The following is a 20,462-nucleotide window of genomic DNA, read 5'->3' on the forward strand; positions in this document are numbered from 1 at the left end:
AAAAAATAAAATAAAACATCTGTATGTAAAATCGCGATTACTCAATTTTGAAAGTCCCAATATTAAAGAACTAAAATTTGAATTAACCAAATTAATCAGGATAATCGCCCTGCACTACTTTGTCCTGACTATTACCAATAGAATTCCAACCAGGCAATATAAGGTATATTTATCCCAGCCAATAGGGGGGACTTAACATTAACAGTGGTATTAAAAAGGTTGGGAATCGCTGATCATTTTCATGATTTTTCTTTATAAATCATTGCTTGTTCAGATGAGCAATTTCAGTTAAATATATCATATAGCAGATGAACACAGTGATAATTGAGAATGTGAAAATGAAATGAAGTTTATAGGATTTACAGAAAGTGTGCAATAATTCTTTAAACAAAATTAGACAAAACTTCGTCTGACCTTCGTCAGACTGTTCGTCTGCAACATGATTTTTATTTAACTGAAATTGATGATCTAAACAACCAATAATTCATAAAAGAAAGTCATGAAAATTATTTTCATACCACTGTACTACTTTAATTTGTAATATGTGACCTTATTAACAGCTAGTTGTAACTTGTCAGGATTGTCAAGTCATACAGTCTAAGCCTGGCTTTGTAGGAAATTTGTCTACATTAGATTTTTTGCCAAACTATCACTCTGAAATAACCTAGTAATAACCCCAAGGTTTAAGCCTAGGATTAATCATTTCGCAGCGTAGTCAAGCCAAACAGAACGAAACACTAAAGGCGTTTACCTTGAAGACGTGGAACGCCTCGAACTGGATGTTGGGGCTTTTGTCTCTCAGTAGATTCATCATGAGCTTGAGATTCTCCGGCTTGCTGATGTACCGTGTCATCACAGTGAAGTTGTGTCTGTCCAAGAGGAGCTCTCCCAATAGCTGTCGCACACAGAGAGACACATATTTCAGTGACAGGGCGCGTGAAGGCTAACACAGACCAGTTTCCTTTTTAACTAAATGCTATGAGTGAGACAGTGCAGAAGACGCACCTTCAATGACTGCCTCTTCGTCACATAGTTTTCAGAGTGCAGCAGCTTCTCGTAGTTCTCAAAGACCTACAGAGACAGACACACACTGGTTAATACAGCAAACTATGGCCCTCAAGCAGTAAAAACAAATATAAATGCACTAGATTTTTATTAGCTTTCCCCAAATTGCAAATAAAGAGTTAAAGCAACGCTATGTAGAATTTTAACCTTAAAATAAAAGCTACAAAAGCATTGCGAGGCCATATTTTTCACTATAAGGTGCACATAAAATCCTTTAATTTTCCCCAAAAATTGTCAGTGCGCCTTTTAATCCGATGTGTCTTATGTATGAATTTTACCAGTCAGGTTGTAAGGAGCAGTAAAGCTACTCTGCTAAATTACAGCATTATAGAGGAGTTTTAGTTTGGTTCTCTCTATTATCAATCTGTAGCCTGCTCCTAACTCTGGCTAGCACTGCTGGAGAGGTTAGCCGCTAATGCCAATGCTCCAGCCTTATTGCTGGTGAACTTTGGTTATCTAAGCTTACTGTAAATAAATGAAAGATATAATAAACAGTAGAGAAATCTGTATAGATTAACATTTAGTGCTCGTTTGACTTTAAAAGCAAGTCCTTTTTATTACAGTATTGTTTTTCTTAGCTTAGCTTTATGTAACTTGCTATTCCATATAATTTTTTCACTTTAAGTGACTGTTCTATATCCCTCAGCTTGTCCAAAAAAGCATGTCTTCAGGAGCAAGAAAGGCCTGTTTTTCATAGTGTTACTTTAAAACCATTAGCTTTCATTTCATCATTGCAGTAAAAAAAAATCCATTGGTTTATTCAGAATCAGATTTTTCACACTATTCAGAAGAACTATCATTATCAAATGACTATCAATAATATAAAATGTTACTTACTGCATCGTAGTTCTGTTCTAAATATTCTGCCACTAGAACCTTGTGTCTTGTGAGAAGATCCTGTAAAGCAAAGGAAAGAAAACAAGATTTATTCAGAAAGTCAATCAAGCTAAAATATATTATTTTTAAATATATATATTTAGGAGTGTTTTTTTTTTTACCTTGAAGGTAGCGAAAGCGTCTGAGGCTATGTCGAATGTGGACATCTCTACGTAGCTGAAGAAGTCATTGAAGTGCTCAGAGTGCAGGATGATTTTGGCGAGCGGCTCGTGCCGGATGCACTCGCGCAGCATGATGCCACAGTTCAGAGCCACCTGAGCAGTCTCATACCTGCAGAAGCAAAAAAATAAATAAAAACAAACATAGAAAAACATTATAGCGCTTAGCAGCTAATGCTAAAAAAAATTATCTAGAACTGAGGCAGGTAAGCCATATTGAAGGTGCCTGTGTGAGATTCCTGGTCTTACCCTTTGAGCAGGATGAAGAGCACTTCCTGATGGGAGCAGAAGTATTCCACTGTGGGGCTGCGGGTGCCGATCTGCCTGCGCAGGATGTTGTTAAAAATCTGGCACACGTCCTTCTTACCCTACACAAACCAACACACCAGAAAACAATGAGGTTATACACAAGGAGATACATTCAAACATCTCCAAACATTTGACATGCAAGCTATACATTAGGAGTGCCCTCTTCTGGAGCTGGAAAAGGTTAACCAAATTTTACTTTAGGTCACACCTGAAAGAACAAAAAACTGTAGCTGTCTGTCTGACCACTGAATGTCAGGAAAAAAAACACAAACTGTGTACAACAATATTTTTAATGTGTGCTTTTACACTGGACTGGATTTCATTTTTATTATTCATTTTTTTTAAGGTTTAAATTCCAATTTCAATTATTTTAATCTGCTATTTTTAATCTGCAATCTAAAGTCTATTTAAAATTACTCTGGCTTATCCTCAATTAAAATTGGCTGAAGAGACCAGAAGGCCTAGAATCATGAATTGCTAGTAAAAATGAGAGATGCACCAAATATGTGGCCGAATAAGTAAAAACACAGTAGTGTAAACAATTATTCATAAACAATTACTCTATAATCTGAACAAGCATTACAAACATTTTTACACTCCACTGCCATAAATGAATTAAAGCAAAGCATTAATCCTATCGTGTATAAGTTTAATATCTCTCACAAACTGGCTGTTTTCTAGCTGAAAGATACAAGCTATACTAATTTAGCTAGTTTAGCATAGGTTTGTTTACCAAAAAACTAGCTGTTTTTCTCTGTGTAAATTTTATTCATGTCACCTGAGTAGCACTGCTGCAAATAGAAAAGAAAAGCACTCCTAAGGTAAATCTGTGACTAAAACTGCACTACTGAGGTAAATTCATGATTAGAAATGCACTACTGAGGCACATTCATGACTAGAACTTCACTACTGAGGTAAATTCATGATTAGAAATGCACTACTGAGGCACATTCATGACTAGAACTGCACTACTGAGGTAAATATATGATAAGAATTGCACTACTGAGGTAAATGTATGATGCTTTGCTGGCAAAATGAATGAAAACCTACAAAAAAAAACATGACCCAAACAACTTCCTTTAAGGAGAGAGAAGGGCAAAAGAAGCAGACTCTTATTTTAATTAATTTATGTTTTAATATGTAAAATGTTGAGGATTTGGAGTAAAAAGAAAAAAAAAAAAGAATGTAAACTTTGGGTGAAGGTGTGCAGGAACTGACCTCGAAGTCGATGACCTGCAGGTTCTCCACCAGTGAAATGAGCAGGCCGCTGTTGTACAGCTCTTGGGCCAGCTGGGCCACCGTCTCCGTATGTGGCTCTTTGTCATTGGTGCCGTACAGGATCTCTTTCATCGCAACCAGACATTTAGACACCTCCTCTGATGCCTAAAACACACACGATCAGAAACATGTAACTGACAGCTGTGATAAAGGCTAATGAATACCGGACATACCACGCTCCTCTTACAGTAGTAACTCAACACTCACCCAGTCACCAGAATGATTTATATTACAGCATGACAGAGTTTGGGTGCTTCAGTGTAAAAAAGAAACTAATAAGTCACATCAGGCTGTGCAACATTATGTTGGGAATTGAACCTTGTTAAACTTGGAATGTTTATCATTTATAAAGAAAATACACTTTATTTAAAATGACAAACACCATGGCACATTTTTTTTTTCTTTAGTCATCAAAAGTGCAAATGATTACTTTATCTAAGTATGCACCAAATATTTGGCAACAAACATTCCTCTAATGTTAGCATTTTTTCAGAAGCAAAAGCTCCCCAAATGTTATTATATTTTTAATAAATTTAACTAAGCACTGAGGTTTTTTTTATTAGAATTGCACTACTAGGAATAAATTAATGATTAGAATAGCATTGCTGAGGTAAATTTATGATTAGAGTAGCACTGCTGAGATAAATGCATGATTTGAATTGCACTACTGAGGTAAAATTCATGATCAGAATAGCACTACTAAGATAAAATTCCTGATTAGAATTGCACTACTGAGATGAAATTCCTGATCAGAATTTCACTACGGAGATCAAATTCATGATTAGAATTTCACTACTAAGAACAAAGTTATTATTAGAATTGCACTTCCTCTAATGTTAACATTTTCTCAGAAGTAGATCACCAATTTATTTTTTTATATTTTTTTAATATATTTAATTTATACATTTTAAGTTGTTTTGTAATTGCCTATTCTTTAATAACTGAAGCAAAATTACAGTGTCTATTACATTTATGCATGCTCAAAACATTGAAGTGAATAATAAGCTCTTCTATGCTCCATGTAGGCCAATCAACACTATGTTGGGGAACATTAATCTAACAATTAAATTATGCTGTCAACAGTCTAGACTTCAGACGCATTAGTTAAGGGCTTCAGAAATCTGTGCTTTAGCGAGGAACTGAGGGAAAGTGTCTTAGCGAGCGTCTGCAAATGAACAGAAGGTCAGACAGCAGAGTGACACTTTCACCACCCTGCCATCTCTGTCCTTTTCCACACTCTACTTCACTGCTCTGATCTCCAGACATGCACACTACACTAAACTAAACTACAGTACCCAAACGACTGAAATTACAAGCAGACTCATGCAGAAAATCATTTCAGTCTGATATTGATACTCTACAAAATGATAGTTGCAGATTATTCCCAGTGACTATAGATCATGAGACATAATCAATGAATAATATAACTTTATAGACTTCCAGAAACCTGTTAAAGATATTTATTTCTAATTTTACCCATCTCCTTTCATATAATCCCCCCAAAACTAGCAGGGTGAAGACTAGCACATGCCTCCTCCAAAACATTCGAAGCCATCTGCGGCTAATGTAGCATTACTGGGTAGTTAGCGCACTCACTCGATGCCTGTGCTAATCAACATTACACACTAGAAACGATGTGGGGAGAGGGTGCATTTTACTGAAGGAGAAACCTTTAGAAGAGTTTAAAATATGCATCATATATCATCTTATGAACTGAGAGGGGAAATTTCAAAACATTTTTATTAAAATAATTTAATTGAACTGAATTCAATTACAAATTTGCAGTTTGGAATGGCTCTTTAATGAAATCACAATTTATGTTAATCTTTTTGTAGATTGTGCAGTTAAAACCATTTGATGAGTAAAGTAATACAAATAAAGTAAAAATAAAAAAAATAAAAAGAATAATGAAAAAACAGTATCACACATAGGGCTGTCACAAAAACTATTTTAGTTTTAATGATAAATTGTGCAAGAAATAACTGCTCTAAATGATAGTTATTTACGGACAATATTATGTTACTTATATAAAGAGGTTTAATTGCTTTATTAAGCTATTTTATCATCACCATATAGCAGTGATGAGTGATTAAAAAAATAATAATCTTGATATTTGCCAAATATATGAATGATTCTCAATTATGATTATGTTTTTAATTAGTTTGGTTGTTTTATTTGTAAAAACAGACAGCACAATGTAAAGAGTTGGACAAGCTATTGTTTCCTTTACATTTAATTATATGATTTTTAATTTGTGAATAGTAAGCAGACCCCTTTAACCTTATATATGTATTTCAGTTCAGGAACATAAAATATGAAAATCTCTGCCGCATAAAAGAGATCTTTACAGGTTTCTGACAAAAGCAAATATCCCTCTACTGAAATTCACTCTAGCAGCTTATATTAAATATTATTATTAAAATAGGATTAAAACAGTAATTTGATTAATCAAATTAATTTGATTAGCCACCCAGCCCTAACAGTTATAGACTTTTAAGGGTTTTTAGAACTTTTAGACATTTAGAACATTTAAACAGTTATAAGTTTATAGTCATACCACACTTGTCCATATATTGTACTATACCTCAATAACTACATTTTGAGTTATTTAATTTATTGAGTTATTTGGGGTCTAACTATACAGAATTCTTTGTGGAAATAATGTAGGTCACAAACTGCAATACTATAACATCTACCCAAACATTTACTGGTTGCTATTGAATTGCTTTGCTTTTGAGCAAACCTTTGGACAGACAGCTTCCTCAAACAAGTCATGTGTAAGCAGTTCCTCAAGGAAACACTTAACTCAGGCCTAACAAGTCTTTTCAAAGTGTTTCTCTAGAGGACAACAGAACACGTTCCTCAAAAAGCTATTTGTATTCCAGCATTGATAGCAGTCAGATCAAGATGGTACTGAGAGGACAGTGCAGTGCTTCCCTCAGAACAAGATGTTAGTATATACATCTAGAAACTTTATAGAGCAGTATTTGGCATTTCCACTTCCACTACATTCCCACATTTAGTTAACATCTTAATTAAACTAAATCTTTAAGCTGAAGTAATAAATAAAGGACTCCAGGTTAGCATTGTTAGCTAATGCAGTTCCAATCCATAGCAAATAGTGATCACTAAAAATAACATGCCATTAGGTTAGCTGATGGCTAACCATTTGCTTACAGAAAAACAAGCTTATAAAATAGCCTCATTCAACAATTATACCTCTAAGGGTAGCCTTTGTATAATTGTGTGTAATTGTTTTGAAAGTGCACCACTTGGTGAAAGACTGCTGACTGCTAGACATGCCTCCACAACATGGTCAAAGATATTTTGCCCAGTTAACCAACCCTAAAAGGGAGCATATTATTATAATGAGAAAATTAGGAAAAAGTATCCTATTGTTTTAAAATTTTCGAAACCAGTACTGGTGTGGTACCTTGCATTCTGTAGAGATACCCAAACAATATTTTTTAAAACCTTTTTCTAAATTGCAAACTTTTTTTTTTTACTAAAAGCAATAATTATTCTCAGACAACTGATTTTTTTAACTGCCAACTGCAGTATTCTCATTCTCATACTGTCACAATGACATACTTTTGGATTTTGTTGGAACAAACAAACAATGAGCATGATTGTGGCGCTTTATTAAGAACAAAAACAACAACATTACTGCTAAGCATTAACATTTTTTTTTTTAGCATTTCAGTTTTTCAAAGTTCTTTTTAAGAAATATCAGCATTAGATTAATTAAATTATATTAGTGGTGTCAATCACTTAAAAATGAATTAAAGTCATGTTTGCTGCCAGCTGAGGACACCACTGGTCTAGACTGTGTGAAGTCTGTAAGAAGAGTGCTAGTGTGGAGCCAGAGCCAAGCTTCTAAACACTGGAACATCACCTCCCACCTAGATGGTCAATCTGATAGTACAATGTTTCAGACACACTCTGGAGTGGAAAAATCTGAAGGAAACTGAGGCTTTGTGACAATTAAATATTGAAATATTGAGATACAAATATATTACATTGTGAATAATTCTAGGATCTTTTCTGTTTAAAAGAACTCAGTCATCTGGGTCTAAATGCCACACCATGCCTGATCATTTCATCCAAACACATTTCTGATGAATGATTCACCCTAAGAAGAATATTTTTAAGTATTCATAGGACCAGTGATGGCTCACAAAAAAACCCTTCCAACAGATCATTATGTTCATGCGAAAACCTTGTATCTGTAGCAACTTTATAGGAAAAGGGAAAAAAAGCTTAACTTCCAATGAATAACACCGATGCCATGACATTATGTGAAATACTGAGTATCACAGAATCAGAGTATCACAATATTGCAGACAACATATTGTTAGAATATTGTATTGTAAGATGCCCTGTAATTCCCACCAGTCATAAGTACTGTTTTTGTGACTCTTATTTTGAAGTGTTACGGATTTCAAAAAACTGTGGCCAGCTCTATTTAAACACACAGTTTAATGGCTAAACTAGACTGGTACTACGCCAAAAATTAAACAATTATCCACATCATCACTTGTCCAAATATTAGTGTAATCTCACCTTCTCTGTCTTCTTGTCCTGCTTGACCAGAATGGACAGGTTATCCTTGAGGGCCTTCACAATGTCCGTAGGACTCTTGTGGGATTTACCAAACAGTGGCATGGTTGTGGCCTAGAGTCTTGCGCTCTGTCCCGCTCTCTCTCTCTCTCTTTCTCACTCTTTCTCTCTCACTCTTCAGAACCTGTGCAGATGGAAAAAGAGGGAGAAAGGGGTTAGACATGGGTCACTGTGCCTGATTGCTCTCTTCCTTAAAAGAGTGGGCAAATACCCTCAGAGAATTCAGCTTATTAAGCCCCCCACACCAAAGAGAGAGAAGCTAAACCCATTCACACGCTTTTAAAACTACAAAAGAAAATAGGAGAAAATAGGAGGAGTTTATTGCCAACAAACAACCAATAATGAATAAATAAAACTGAAACTCTCATGCCTGAATAAATATTTATTTAATCATTAAAAAAAATCTAATTCAAACAATGATTGGTTAACATTGACAAAATAATAATGCAGATTTTAGATTCTCTACAGGCTTGTTTTACTGTAACCCTGAAGAACAAGCCCCATTTTAAGCAGCGAGTTTTAAAAAAAAAGAGGCTTCTTTGTTTGTTTCTTACAATTTTAAAATTTTCTCAAAATTTGTAACATTTCTGTGGACTGTTAATAATGTAGCACACAGGAGGTGATGTTAACTGTTTTTTTTTTCCTGATTTTGTTCGATGCTGATGTTTTGACCAGCCATGTGAAAATTTCATGTACTTTATATATTTTTTATTTTATATTTTATTTTACGGCACAAACACCAACCTGTATGGCACCAATGCAAGAAAAGCTTTTTAGCCTGCTACTGTTATTAAAGCTGCAGTCATTAAGATTTTCTTTTCAACTGAAAGCAGAAGTAATCCTAAATCGGGAGTGGAAAAAATAGCATCAATGTGCTTCTGCAACCATCCCTGCAAAGCCAAATATATACATTCTAAAAGCAAAGAGGTCTGGTAGATTTTCCTGGATTTTTTTTATTATTTTTTTTTATTTCTAATTTTTTCCCATTTTCTCCCCAATTTACACGGCCGATACATCAGCTCACAGACGCCCTGTGCTGCAGACATTACCCTGGGAGTGATGTGGGGAGAGAGCGCCATCTACCCACCCAGAGGGAGCAGGGCCAATTTTGCTCCCTCTGAGCGCCGGCAGCTTGATGGCAAAGCTGCATGAGCTGGGATTCGAACCTGCGACCTCCTGCTCATAGTGGCAGCGCCTTAGACCGCTGGACCACTCGGCACCTTCCTGGATTTTTTTTTGTGACTAAACTAAATATTACTAAATAATACAAAGATATTACATTTGGAATAATCCTTGGAGCCTTGCTGTTTAAAAGAACAACAACAATTTTTCCCCTGTCAACATAAGTCAAGGTCTAAATGCCACACCGTGCCTGACCATTTCACCCAAACACACTACTTACTTAATAGGTTGGTTATCTGAGCAAATGCAGCGCTCCTAATGGTGCTGATAGAAGAGCTACACATGGCTAGAACATGAAGATACAGACAAATCTGTTATTTATTTGTCATATTCAGTCGACTGGTCAAGGATTATTTTATCTGCCATGCCCTCCATTTCTGCTTCCTTTGGGTAGGGCTCCTGTTCCTAGCAATGAAAACTTAGCTAACTAAGTAAAGCTAAGTTAAGTAAACAAAACTATAATAATAAAAAATGACTTTCTTTTAAAGTAAAACGAGCACTGGATGTTAATCTACACAGATTTCTCTCCTGAAAACTGTTTATTTGGGTGAGTAAAGCACTTTCGTTTATGTATAGTAAGCTTAGGTACAGAAGTACAGAATTTAGCATTAGCATTAGCAGCTAAGTGCTCCAGCAGTGCTAGCCGGGGTTAGGAGCAGGCTTCAGGCCGATAATACTCACCTCTGAACAAAAAAATAGCGGTTAGCGGCTAATGCTACTCCAGAACTAAACTGCTTTGACTTTAGCTTCTTACAACCTGACTGGTAAAATTCATACATAAGACACACTGAATTAAAAGGCACCCTGACGATTTTTGGGAAAATGTAAGTATTTTAAGTGCGCCTTATAGCAAAAAAAAATATGGTAAGTGGGCAGCACTTTACCCTTCCCCACTGTGTTTCTGTCCCCATAACTTTTAGTAGTGCACTGCACTGCTACAAATGAATGATTAGTCAACAATGAAATTCGACAGATTCTTATAATCAACATTGTCCATTATGAGGAGAATCGCTGCAGCCCCATCATCCACTCATTCACATATTAATCATAAATCCAAAGAAACACATTAGAACTGATGAGGGCTGGAAAGCTAAACAGAGTACACAACATAGTTCTTGCTTAAATCACCAGACTAATCTACTCTGAAAGGATACAGCACCACAATGCACATTTTAAAAGTACTTTTTTTTTGCTTTCTTGCTTACTTTGATCAATTACACATTCTCACCAGAAAGGTCTCTACATCCCCAAGACCTATGAAGTGCCACTTTAAATAAAAAAGGAAAAACAATCACAATCCAAATCTGCTTTACTATAAATGGTTTGTGATTTATCAAAATCAGAAAAGCCCATAATCTGATCTCAACATCAAGGAAGTCTATGTGTGCATCTGAAAGGGTTAAAAGGCAATGAGCGGCTTGTTGTTCTGTATTTATATTCACTGTAAATAATTACCTGATTAAATGTCACTGCAGATATAGCTTGATATATGAGTCACAGTTTGAGAAGTATAGATAAAAATGACAATGGATGTGTGTTCATGATTGTTAAATGACAGTGATTCATTTCAACACACACGAGTCACAGTAACACCTATGATTTGTTATGTTAGTGTAATTCCTATAATTAGCGCTCTTACTATGTAGAAAGCTATTCCCAATAAAATGAATAAAGGCATTCAGCATAGGGTGGGGTGATATGACTAAAAACTAATTCCAGATATGTTTCAGAGAATGTATGATACAATATGAGATAGAATACAATATGATAAATATGGTGATTTCTTTTTTTTAATACAAAGAACGATGTTTAAAGTATTGGTATTGATTTTTAACACTACAAATGAAACCATTGGTCTTTTAATTTCCTTCATAAGGACCAAACACATTATGTAAACAGTAATGTGGTTTTCATTTAGTCCCACTACCACATAAAATCAAGCACCTAGCCATGCAGTCTGTCTTTATCTAAGCCTTGCTTTGGTAATTTATCCTAGAAAAAACATGCAAAAGGACGTGTGGTTCTAAAGAGCTCACTAAATTCCAGCGTAGTACAGTTGCTACAAATCAGCTGGTGAAATTTCTTCCCTAAGACTTTCAACACAGCAAAAAAATACAGAGAAGAGTGCATAAAAATCACCCATGATGCTATTCTGGCATCAATATCAGCACAAGAACTGTGCACTTGGGGTTTTATGGTATTAGTACCCGTGAGTAAATAGCCCAAGCCCAATGCCCAGCATCAGATGGAGCCACCACTGGACTGGGGCATTGGGAATGTGTATCTTGTAAACTGATGGACGAGTCTGGAGAATAGTACCTGTCTGACTGCACTGTGTGATCTGTAATGTGTAATGTGGTTGTTTTTTCAGGGGTTGACTACACAGTGATTGATAAAGACAATTTGGAAATTTGTATGCTTTCAACTCCAGAAAACACCTTTCTGTTCTAGTATAACTCCAGCATGAGACGCAGAGTACAAAGCAAGTGCCACAAAGGCATGGTTGAGTTTGGGAGTTTGGTGTGAAAAAACTTGACTGGCCTGCACAGAGTTCGGACCTTAACCCCACTGAACAGCTTTGGGGAGAACTACATTGTAGATTGAGAGCCAAATCCAGCCCCTTCATTAAAGATCAAATGTCTCTTCTGGATAAATGGGCAAAACATTATGGTTAGCTATGATATAAAAATAAATCCCACCATACAAAAGCAGGATTGCATAATGTGAACAAATTACTTGAATTGTCATTATATTGTGGTATACTGTGATATGCCTTTGAATATATTAAATTGCTCTTGCAAATCAATAATGTAATGCGGATAAGGATTAACATGCAATATTTTGACCAAAACAATGCACTTCTGCTGGATTACATAAATGCTTTGTCTCATTAAAACATCAGTGCATGACTGATTTGATCATTCATTCCCTACCAAAGGCTTTCCGTGATATTGGCATTTAAAAGCCCAAACAAAAATCATTAATACTACTTACAATAAATTAGCACGGTCATGCAAACAAACAAAACTTACACTTCCATCTTTGCAGTTTCACTTTTTGACCCAGTGTTTTGTTTGTTTTTCATACAATAGAAAATGCTCTAAAATGACTTAGAAAAAAAATTAATTACATTAACCTGAATAAGCTTGTATGCTTACTTTGTTTAAAACTGTGCTTTTATCATTATAACAAAAGATATAAAATAGTCTTAAGACAACAATTATATTATGTATTGCAATTTTATCTAGAGCAATATATCAGCTTAAAAAAAGTGTATTTTGACAAAATATATCCACAATATTAAAAAAGCAGTTTATTTATCACAATATGATGACAATATATCGTCACACTCCCAGTGCAGGCCTACACTAAAGCTACTAAAAATGTCATTTGAGGCCTCAATAAACAGCATTTCTATATGATATACCGGTACACAAAAAAGCACTCCTGAGTTCTCATAGTCATATATAAAAGCTTAAGGGATCAGTCATTTAGATACAGCTGTAATAATGAACACCACTTCATGTGGAAAAACTTCACCCAGACTGCTCCTGAAAGCGGACATGGTCTAACTTGTGACTGGTAATCCTGTGAGGTGAGAGAACTCCAGAGTGGTGTGTAGATCTGTGTGTGTGTGTGTGTGTGTGTGTGTGTGTGTGTGTGAGAGTGTGTGATCACTGCCCCATTTTACCCTCCCCTGTCTTACAGAGATTTCCCTTTGCCTGCGAAGAGCCGGGCACTTTGATCATACAACCCCGGACAGACCACTCTTAATACCCTGTAGACCGTCTCTATAGTGAAGAGCAGGGCAGATTCACTCCCTTGTTATGGTTACGTTGCCAAAATACAGTTCAAACACTTTTAGGCATGAGGCTGGGTAACCTCAGCTGACTTATGTGGAGGTATTTACAGCAGGTAGGCCTACAATGTATAAAACTAGAAAAATAGTGGTTTAAGTAGAGAATATTTAAGAGTATTTGTGATTATCTGTATCAGAAAACTCTAAGTGAGACAGTTTAGCAATTTTGCTAACTGTACTACAATAAAGAAAAATCAAGTTACAATTGAGCTCCATTTTACTCTGTACTATTAAAACAAGCAATGCCTAAAATTTGGCAAGGCTGAATAATTTCTATCGAACTATGAGTAGTTAATTTTAACCCATGTTTTTTAGTTGCAGCAGTAGGCCCACACTCGGCTGCTCTGCTACATAGCTGGCTACAGACAACAAACACAAGACAACAAAGTTTAAGTTCCTTTTTAACGCTCTACTTGCATAATCCCTTGACAGGCTGGCTGTTGACCAGCTGAAACATACTGTACTGTACTGTTGGGGTGGCTAGCTAACCTAACCTTAGCACATATTTGTTTACCAAAACACTGGCTTCTCTTCTTTGTGTAAATTTTAACTCTCATATGACTTGAGTAGCACTGCTGAGGTAAATGTATAATTAGAATAGTGGTGTTGAGGTATATTTATGACTAAACAACGCTGTTAAGGTAATTATATGACTAAAATTGTACTAAAATTGTGCTGTTGAAGTAAATTTATGACTAAAATTTATTGCACTGCTGAGGTAGATTTATCACTACAATTGCACTGCTGAGGTAAATGTATAGTTAAAATAGTGTTGTTGAGATACATTTATGAATAAAATAGTGCTGCTGAGGTAAATTTCTGACATATTGCATTGTTAAGGTAATTTTTTTAAGAAATAGTGTTGTTGAAGTAGATTAATGAATAAAATAGTGCTGTTAAGGTAGCTAGTTATAAGTCTGAGTAAGTACACTGAAAATGATTAGGGCCGTCACAATCACTTACATTTTTGCTGACAATTGTTGAATGTCACATATAAACATTAGGCCTATTTGCTTAGTAATACTATAATAATGAACTATAGTATTATAATAGGTAGCATAAATAAATCTATATACCTATAAGCTTAGGAATAACACAAGCAAATTCTCAAAAAAACTAAATATATTAAATGGAAAATACATTTCCCACTCTTTAAATAGATACTCAGGTACCTGTCTCACTTTAACTATTGTGATAATAATGCATATAAATCATATTCTGTGTGTTTTTGTTTGTTTTGTTTTTTTATAGCAGTCCTATTTATGATTTGTAAAGTAGCACTGAGGTAAATGCATTGTGCTTGTTGGTAAGTCTGCTGGAATGTAAAATATTATTTGTTCAAGAAGTATTTTTAAATTGTAGTTTTGTAATTGCCTTTTCTTGGACAGAAACAATGGACAGACACAAACCAACAGCAAGAACATAGTTGTAATTAGGCCACTGCAACTCTCATGTAGTTCATTACAACACTGCCTGAATTCCTACACATTCCAGACTACAAACAGTATAAACAGTCATTAGGAGAAGCACCTTAACAGTAACTAAACTTCATTACAAACTGTATATTCTCCCAACTAACACAACCTACAAGAGATCTAAACCAAGAGCCTGAGATCAGGCATCACAGGCATACAGATTTTCTCCCATATGCTAGTCAGTGATCAGCTTCCTTATGTTTAAGTGGATTTATTACCATCTCGACCCAGTTAAAAACCTGATCCCAGATCAGAGCTCAGCATACGCTCTCACACATATGCCTCCAGTTCCTCATGTGAGGCTGTTGTTGTGTACCAACAGTCTGATACAGAATGTTTGCCAAAAAGCTCCACCTTTGACAAACAGCAGAGGCTGAGAGACTGAGAAAAAAAATACCAGAGCAGAAAAAAACGAGAGGGGGTGAAAGTGAGAATAAACAAATCAAAGCCCTTCAGGACCTTCAGGGGGGACTTGCTTGACTGCATTGAAGACATTCACAGACAATTCACACCACATTCATTCCACACACAGAAACACACTAGAGAGATATGCAGCTACCTGAACCTGATCTTAAAAGATTAGAGAGTGACTCAAGAAAAGGTATCAGACCTTAGTCAGCAAACTACAAACAAACCTTCTCTGTATAAGAGTATCTATAGGACTACAGACTGAAGGCCTAGTGGGGCCTATCCACAAGCACACTTATGCTATAATGAACTCTATGGTATGGTAGATATCTGCAGTGTTGAACACAGGTCCCCCAGTGTATGATTCTTCCCAAATTTAAATGAATCTCTGCTGTGATTTACCAGTGTCACTGGTCTAAAAGTAAGGCAGGCGTCTGCAGAACCCTGGCCAATCAATCACAAAGATATTATAACTCCGCTCTTCGAGTCTCACCTTAGTGAGCAAACTAGCAAGCTTTTTGCATATTTACCAAGTTATTTTGTGGCATATCTTGTGTGACGTCAAAAGCAAAAAATAAATTAATAAGTAAATAAACAAACAAAAAGAACACTAAGAGGCTGGCACAGCTTTTTCTTCTCAAGACATTGCCATGGTAACATAAAAATGTGGCGGGTCTAAAACTGAGTCAGGCTGACGTGTGCAGAACCCTGACCAAGCAATCACAAACATAACATAGCCCCGCCTCCTCTCTTCAAGTCTGAGCAACCAGAACCATCAACCATATTAGTGAGCAAACTAGCAAGCTATTTGAATAATAAAGTTATTTTGTTGCATATCTTGTGTGAAATGACAAAGCTATAAAAAAATAAAAATAAAAAGTGTAGCCAGAGGCTGGCGCATCTTCTCCGTCTCAAAGCTGCATGTGTTGCCATGGTAATGTTAAAAAAAGTTTGTTTGTTAGCAATAGGCAGCTGTCAAGCATGCACGTGCCCCAGAATTGTATGACCACGTCCACACAGCTCTCAGAGAGGTCTAGGAATGTTGGGGAATGTTTTCTTATTTCTGCTTTGTGTTGTAATACAGATAACATACAAAATATAATATATTACTCCCATGGTGCATCAGTAAAACTGCTTTGGTTTCATTCTAATATTATAATAATAGCATTTAAAATTTCAAAACCTGTGATAGTCCCAAAATCTGTATATTAAAGGATATGGAATTTAACAGCAACGGAAATTAAACCCTGTCAATCGGAATTTAATAAATTCAGTTGCTTATTATGCTTATTACAATTTATAGTGCTTACATAAGGCCCTTGTGTTTATGCTATTGTTACCTTGTTATGGTACACCAAGTTTTATGTTAGCTAGCTACAAAAGCTTAAATCCTTTAAACCCCCTTTAGATGTGTAAAAAGTAAAAATGTTTTGTTATGCTGTTATATTATCGTTATTTCAGTAAAATGTAATGGTCTTAAAATTCCGACAATATAGTTTACTTCAATAATTTCTGGCCCAATATATTTTTCACAAAATACTGTATGGTGACAGATATTGGTGTGCCATATTGTATCATACGTAATAATATCGCCCATATATATTCCTATTATATATCTACTAGAGACAGATTATATATTATTAATTTAATTATTTATTTAATTCTGGATATATGGAGATATTTGAAGTGCATTATTAGTATCATGACATTCTGGATCACTGTTTCTGTTACAAATATGATTACATTCTTTTTTTATATATCTCAGTTAAGAGTGTGCCATATTATATTGTATGCAATAGTGAAATTTTATTTTTTATTTTGTTGCAGTATTGTGTTCTTGAAATCACAGTTTTCATGCATCTTGGCATGTTCTCCTCCACCAGTCTTACACACTGCTTTTGGATAATTTTATGCAACTCTGGGTACAATATTCAAGCAGTTCAGCTTGGTTTGATGGCTTGTGATCATTCATCTTTCTCCTGATTATATTTCAGAGGTTTTCATTTTTCAAAGAAACTCATCATTCTCATCATATCAACAAGAGTGTCCTTCTCTCGAAAGTACCATGAAATATTGTGATGTTATTTTAGGACCATATTGCACACCCCTAGTGACAGGCCTAAACTACCTATAAATGGTAAGGGAGCTAACCTAGTCAACACTAGCTAGGGTAGTGTAGTAGTGTAGTTAGCTATGTTATATGGATTTGGGACGCAGCCCAAAAAATTGACAGTAGTTATCTAACAGCTAGTTAGCTAACCTAGCTAACAAAGCTGAACAAGGGGTGAGTTTGGGAGGCTTTAAGAAGGTTTAACATTAGGTTAAGAGAAAACAGAATATATGTAGCTAGTTTGCTAGATAACGATGACAAACAGAGTTTTGAAGCTTTTTAACCTACGTTAGCTAACTACATGACGGCTGCTTTGCAGCTAGTTAACGTTAGCTAACGTTGGCTAACTGGCTAAAGTGGCGAAATAGCAGCGAGGGGATATTGTTACGTTATGTTATGTTCAGTAAAGGCCGTGAAATCAGTGAATTCAAGGCAAAAATAAACAAAAGACGTCCACATTTAAATTCAGCACACGGCTCTGACAACAGCCTAACACAAACAGATGTATAGCTGACCTAGAGGTGTGTAGTCCAGGTCCAGAACGTAAAAATCCATACAAAAGCGAGAAATAATTAGTCCACGTCCAGAACGTAAAAATCCATGCCCGGATTTGGCTCCGACCCCCTTTGCAGCTATCTCTGCAGAAGAGCTTTAAGAAGGTTGGAGCCAAATCCTGGCATGGATTTTTATTTTATTATTCTTAGCTAAAGCCAGCCTTAACACATTAAGTCATGGGCTGGATTTAGACTTTTTCTAGGCCTGGACTGGCTAACTTAGCTAGCTCGCTGTCTCTACGTAGGTTATATAGTTAGACAGCTAGCCATTTAACTATGTTAACTTCACAGCTAACGTTAGTTATTTTAACTACGCTTTATTAACGCTTAGCTTAACGAACAAACCGAACCGATACACAGACATGCGCAGAGGGGCCGCAGCTAGCCAGCTAGCGTTAGTTAGCTAAGCTACGTCCATACACATTCATGCAGATCCCGCTGTTAGCTAAGCTAAAAAAAAAACAAGCCTGCGAAAAACAGCAGCAGCAGCTACACTACAGCACCAAAACTGCGCTATCAGTGTAGCCTAACGCTGCCCTCCCTGAACGTTTTTGTCAAGTTTGTACAACCAAACGTCAAGGGCGACGTTCTTTTAGGTTAGACAACACACAGATACAGACAGCGAACCCAGCTACACAATAAAGACACAGACACACAAAGTAAGCGAGAACCCACATACTTACAGTCAGGCGAGGCTCGGCAGCTGCTGCTGTTATTATAGTGCTGATCCCGTCTCTCTTCCCCTCCCAGTCCGACAGACAGACAGCTAGAGAGATAGACTGCTAGCTAACCAACCCAGCGTTATAGCCCTTTCTCTGATCACGCCAACAGCAGCAGCAGCAGTGTCTGTCTGTGCGTGTGTATGTGTGTGTGTGTGTGTGTGTGTACGCTGGGCAAAACGTCAGCAGAATGTGCGTATGAGCGAATTAAAGAAAATTGTTTATTTAAACAGTGAATTAATACGTATAAAAAGCACTAAAACTAAATAAAACAAATATACAATAAGATATTAATTAATAACTGAAAAAAAAATATATATAATACAAATTGTATCCTTCTGAATTATGGAGGACGAAAACTGGCATAAGTATAAATAAATTAATGCACATATAAATTAATAAACACGCATACATAACTGTATAGAAGAATAAATAAATGAATAAATACATTTTGTCATGAAAACACACTTTTTCACAAATTATTTTAGGATATTATTCACATATTTCCATGCATGAACCTTTATTTGAGGCTGTTTCTGCATGTTTGCATATATTTATTTATTTATATTTATTTATTTATTTATATTTATAAAATTTATTAACATATTTTAGATTCTTCTTTTAGAGTCGGAACCTTAGATGAAAGCTTTGCACATCTTGAGTAAATTGAGTAAAAAAAAAAAATTATACAAGTTCTGTGTGTACTGGTACTCCATCATATCTAGCTTTTAAACTCTTATTTTGCACTATTGTCTTGTGTCTCTTGTCTCATGTGTGTCTATATCTGTGGCCTTGTTTAGTGTTTATTTAATTTTAATTTAATTTACAATTTTATTTAGTTGTACTATCACTGTATGTTTTTTGTTGTAACGTTGAGAAGGAGATTAGTGCAATTTCAATCCTCTGTACATATGCAGTACTCACATTAAAAATACTTGATTTGACTTGACTAAATAAATTAAGCTATTATATAATACTATACAGTTCTGAAAAAAACAATTAGGAGACCATTTCAGTTTCTGAATCAGTTTTTTTATAGTTATATGTTTAAGTAAAATAAACATTGTTGTTTTATTCTTAACACTACGTACAATGTTTCTCCCAAATTCCAAATAAAAATATTATCATTTTGAGCATTTACTTGCAGAAAATGAAAAATGGCTGACATAACAAAAAAGGTGCAGAGCTTTCAGAAATCAAATAATGAAAAGAAAACAAGTTCATATTCATATTTGGTGAAATAACCCTGTTTTTTTATCACAGCTTTTATGTATCACGGGTTTGTTCTCCTCCTCCAGTCTTACACACTGCTTCTGGATAACTTTATGCCACTCCTAGTGCAAAAAATTAAAGCAGTTTAGCTTTGTTTGATGGCTCGTTATCATCCATCTTCCTTTTGATTAAATTCTAGAGGTTTTCAGTTCAGTCAAGGAAATGTATCATTTTTATTTAGTCTGTTTAGCTCTAGTTATCCCCATTTATTTAGGACTCACTCGAGGGCTTCCTCTAGCGGTCGCCAGTAGATGGAGTTCTGGGATTGGCTGATTTTCTCTCTGCAGCGAGGCGAACACGTCTTTAACCAGCAGAAATGACGGTCTAACCCGTTCTGCTCCAGTCCAGACTGGTCTGGGGTCGCTCCGACAAATTACTGACGATTTTTTTTAATAATCTCAATTCTACTGAACTGATCCCAGAGCAGACTCATAGAGAGAGAGCCGCTTTCGTGGAAACGCCAAAAACGCTGCCTCTCATTGGTGCGCTCTGTCCGTGAGGGCGGGGCTGCGGGAATACCCCGGATATGGCCGTGCTCGGACTCAGTAATGGAGCT

The 20,462-nt window shown here is 35.8% G+C and overlaps 1 protein-coding gene across 2 annotated transcripts in view; it reads right to left on the reverse strand.

The window, feature by feature from the left end:
* The window catches only part of cab39l (calcium binding protein 39-like), a 22,424-nt gene extending 3,644 nt beyond the window's left edge, over window positions 1-18,780 (reverse strand). Inside the window, exons 1-8 of one of the 2 annotated variants that reach the window (XM_049470170.1) lie at window positions 18,599-18,780; window positions 8,271-8,451; window positions 3,648-3,812; window positions 2,370-2,488; window positions 2,064-2,232; window positions 1,903-1,962; window positions 1,006-1,071; window positions 752-895 (exon numbers count right to left, since the gene is read on the reverse strand). In XM_049470170.1, the coding sequence (XP_049326127.1) occupies window positions 752-895; window positions 1,006-1,071; window positions 1,903-1,962; window positions 2,064-2,232; window positions 2,370-2,488; window positions 3,648-3,812; window positions 8,271-8,372 (825 nt within the window). In that variant the 5' untranslated portion in view covers window positions 8,373-8,451; window positions 18,599-18,780. Of the gene's footprint in view, window positions 1-751; window positions 896-1,005; window positions 1,072-1,902; window positions 1,963-2,063; window positions 2,233-2,369; window positions 2,489-3,647; window positions 3,813-8,270; window positions 8,452-18,594 lie in introns of both variants that reach the window. The other variant, XM_049470171.1, reaches the window with a different exon arrangement.
* Window positions 18,781-20,462: the final 1,682 nt, after the last annotated feature.

This window comes from Astyanax mexicanus, chromosome 21 (assembly GCF_023375975.1).
Source record: "Astyanax mexicanus isolate ESR-SI-001 chromosome 21, AstMex3_surface, whole genome shotgun sequence".
NCBI lineage: Eukaryota > Metazoa > Chordata > Actinopteri > Characiformes > Acestrorhamphidae > Astyanax > Astyanax mexicanus.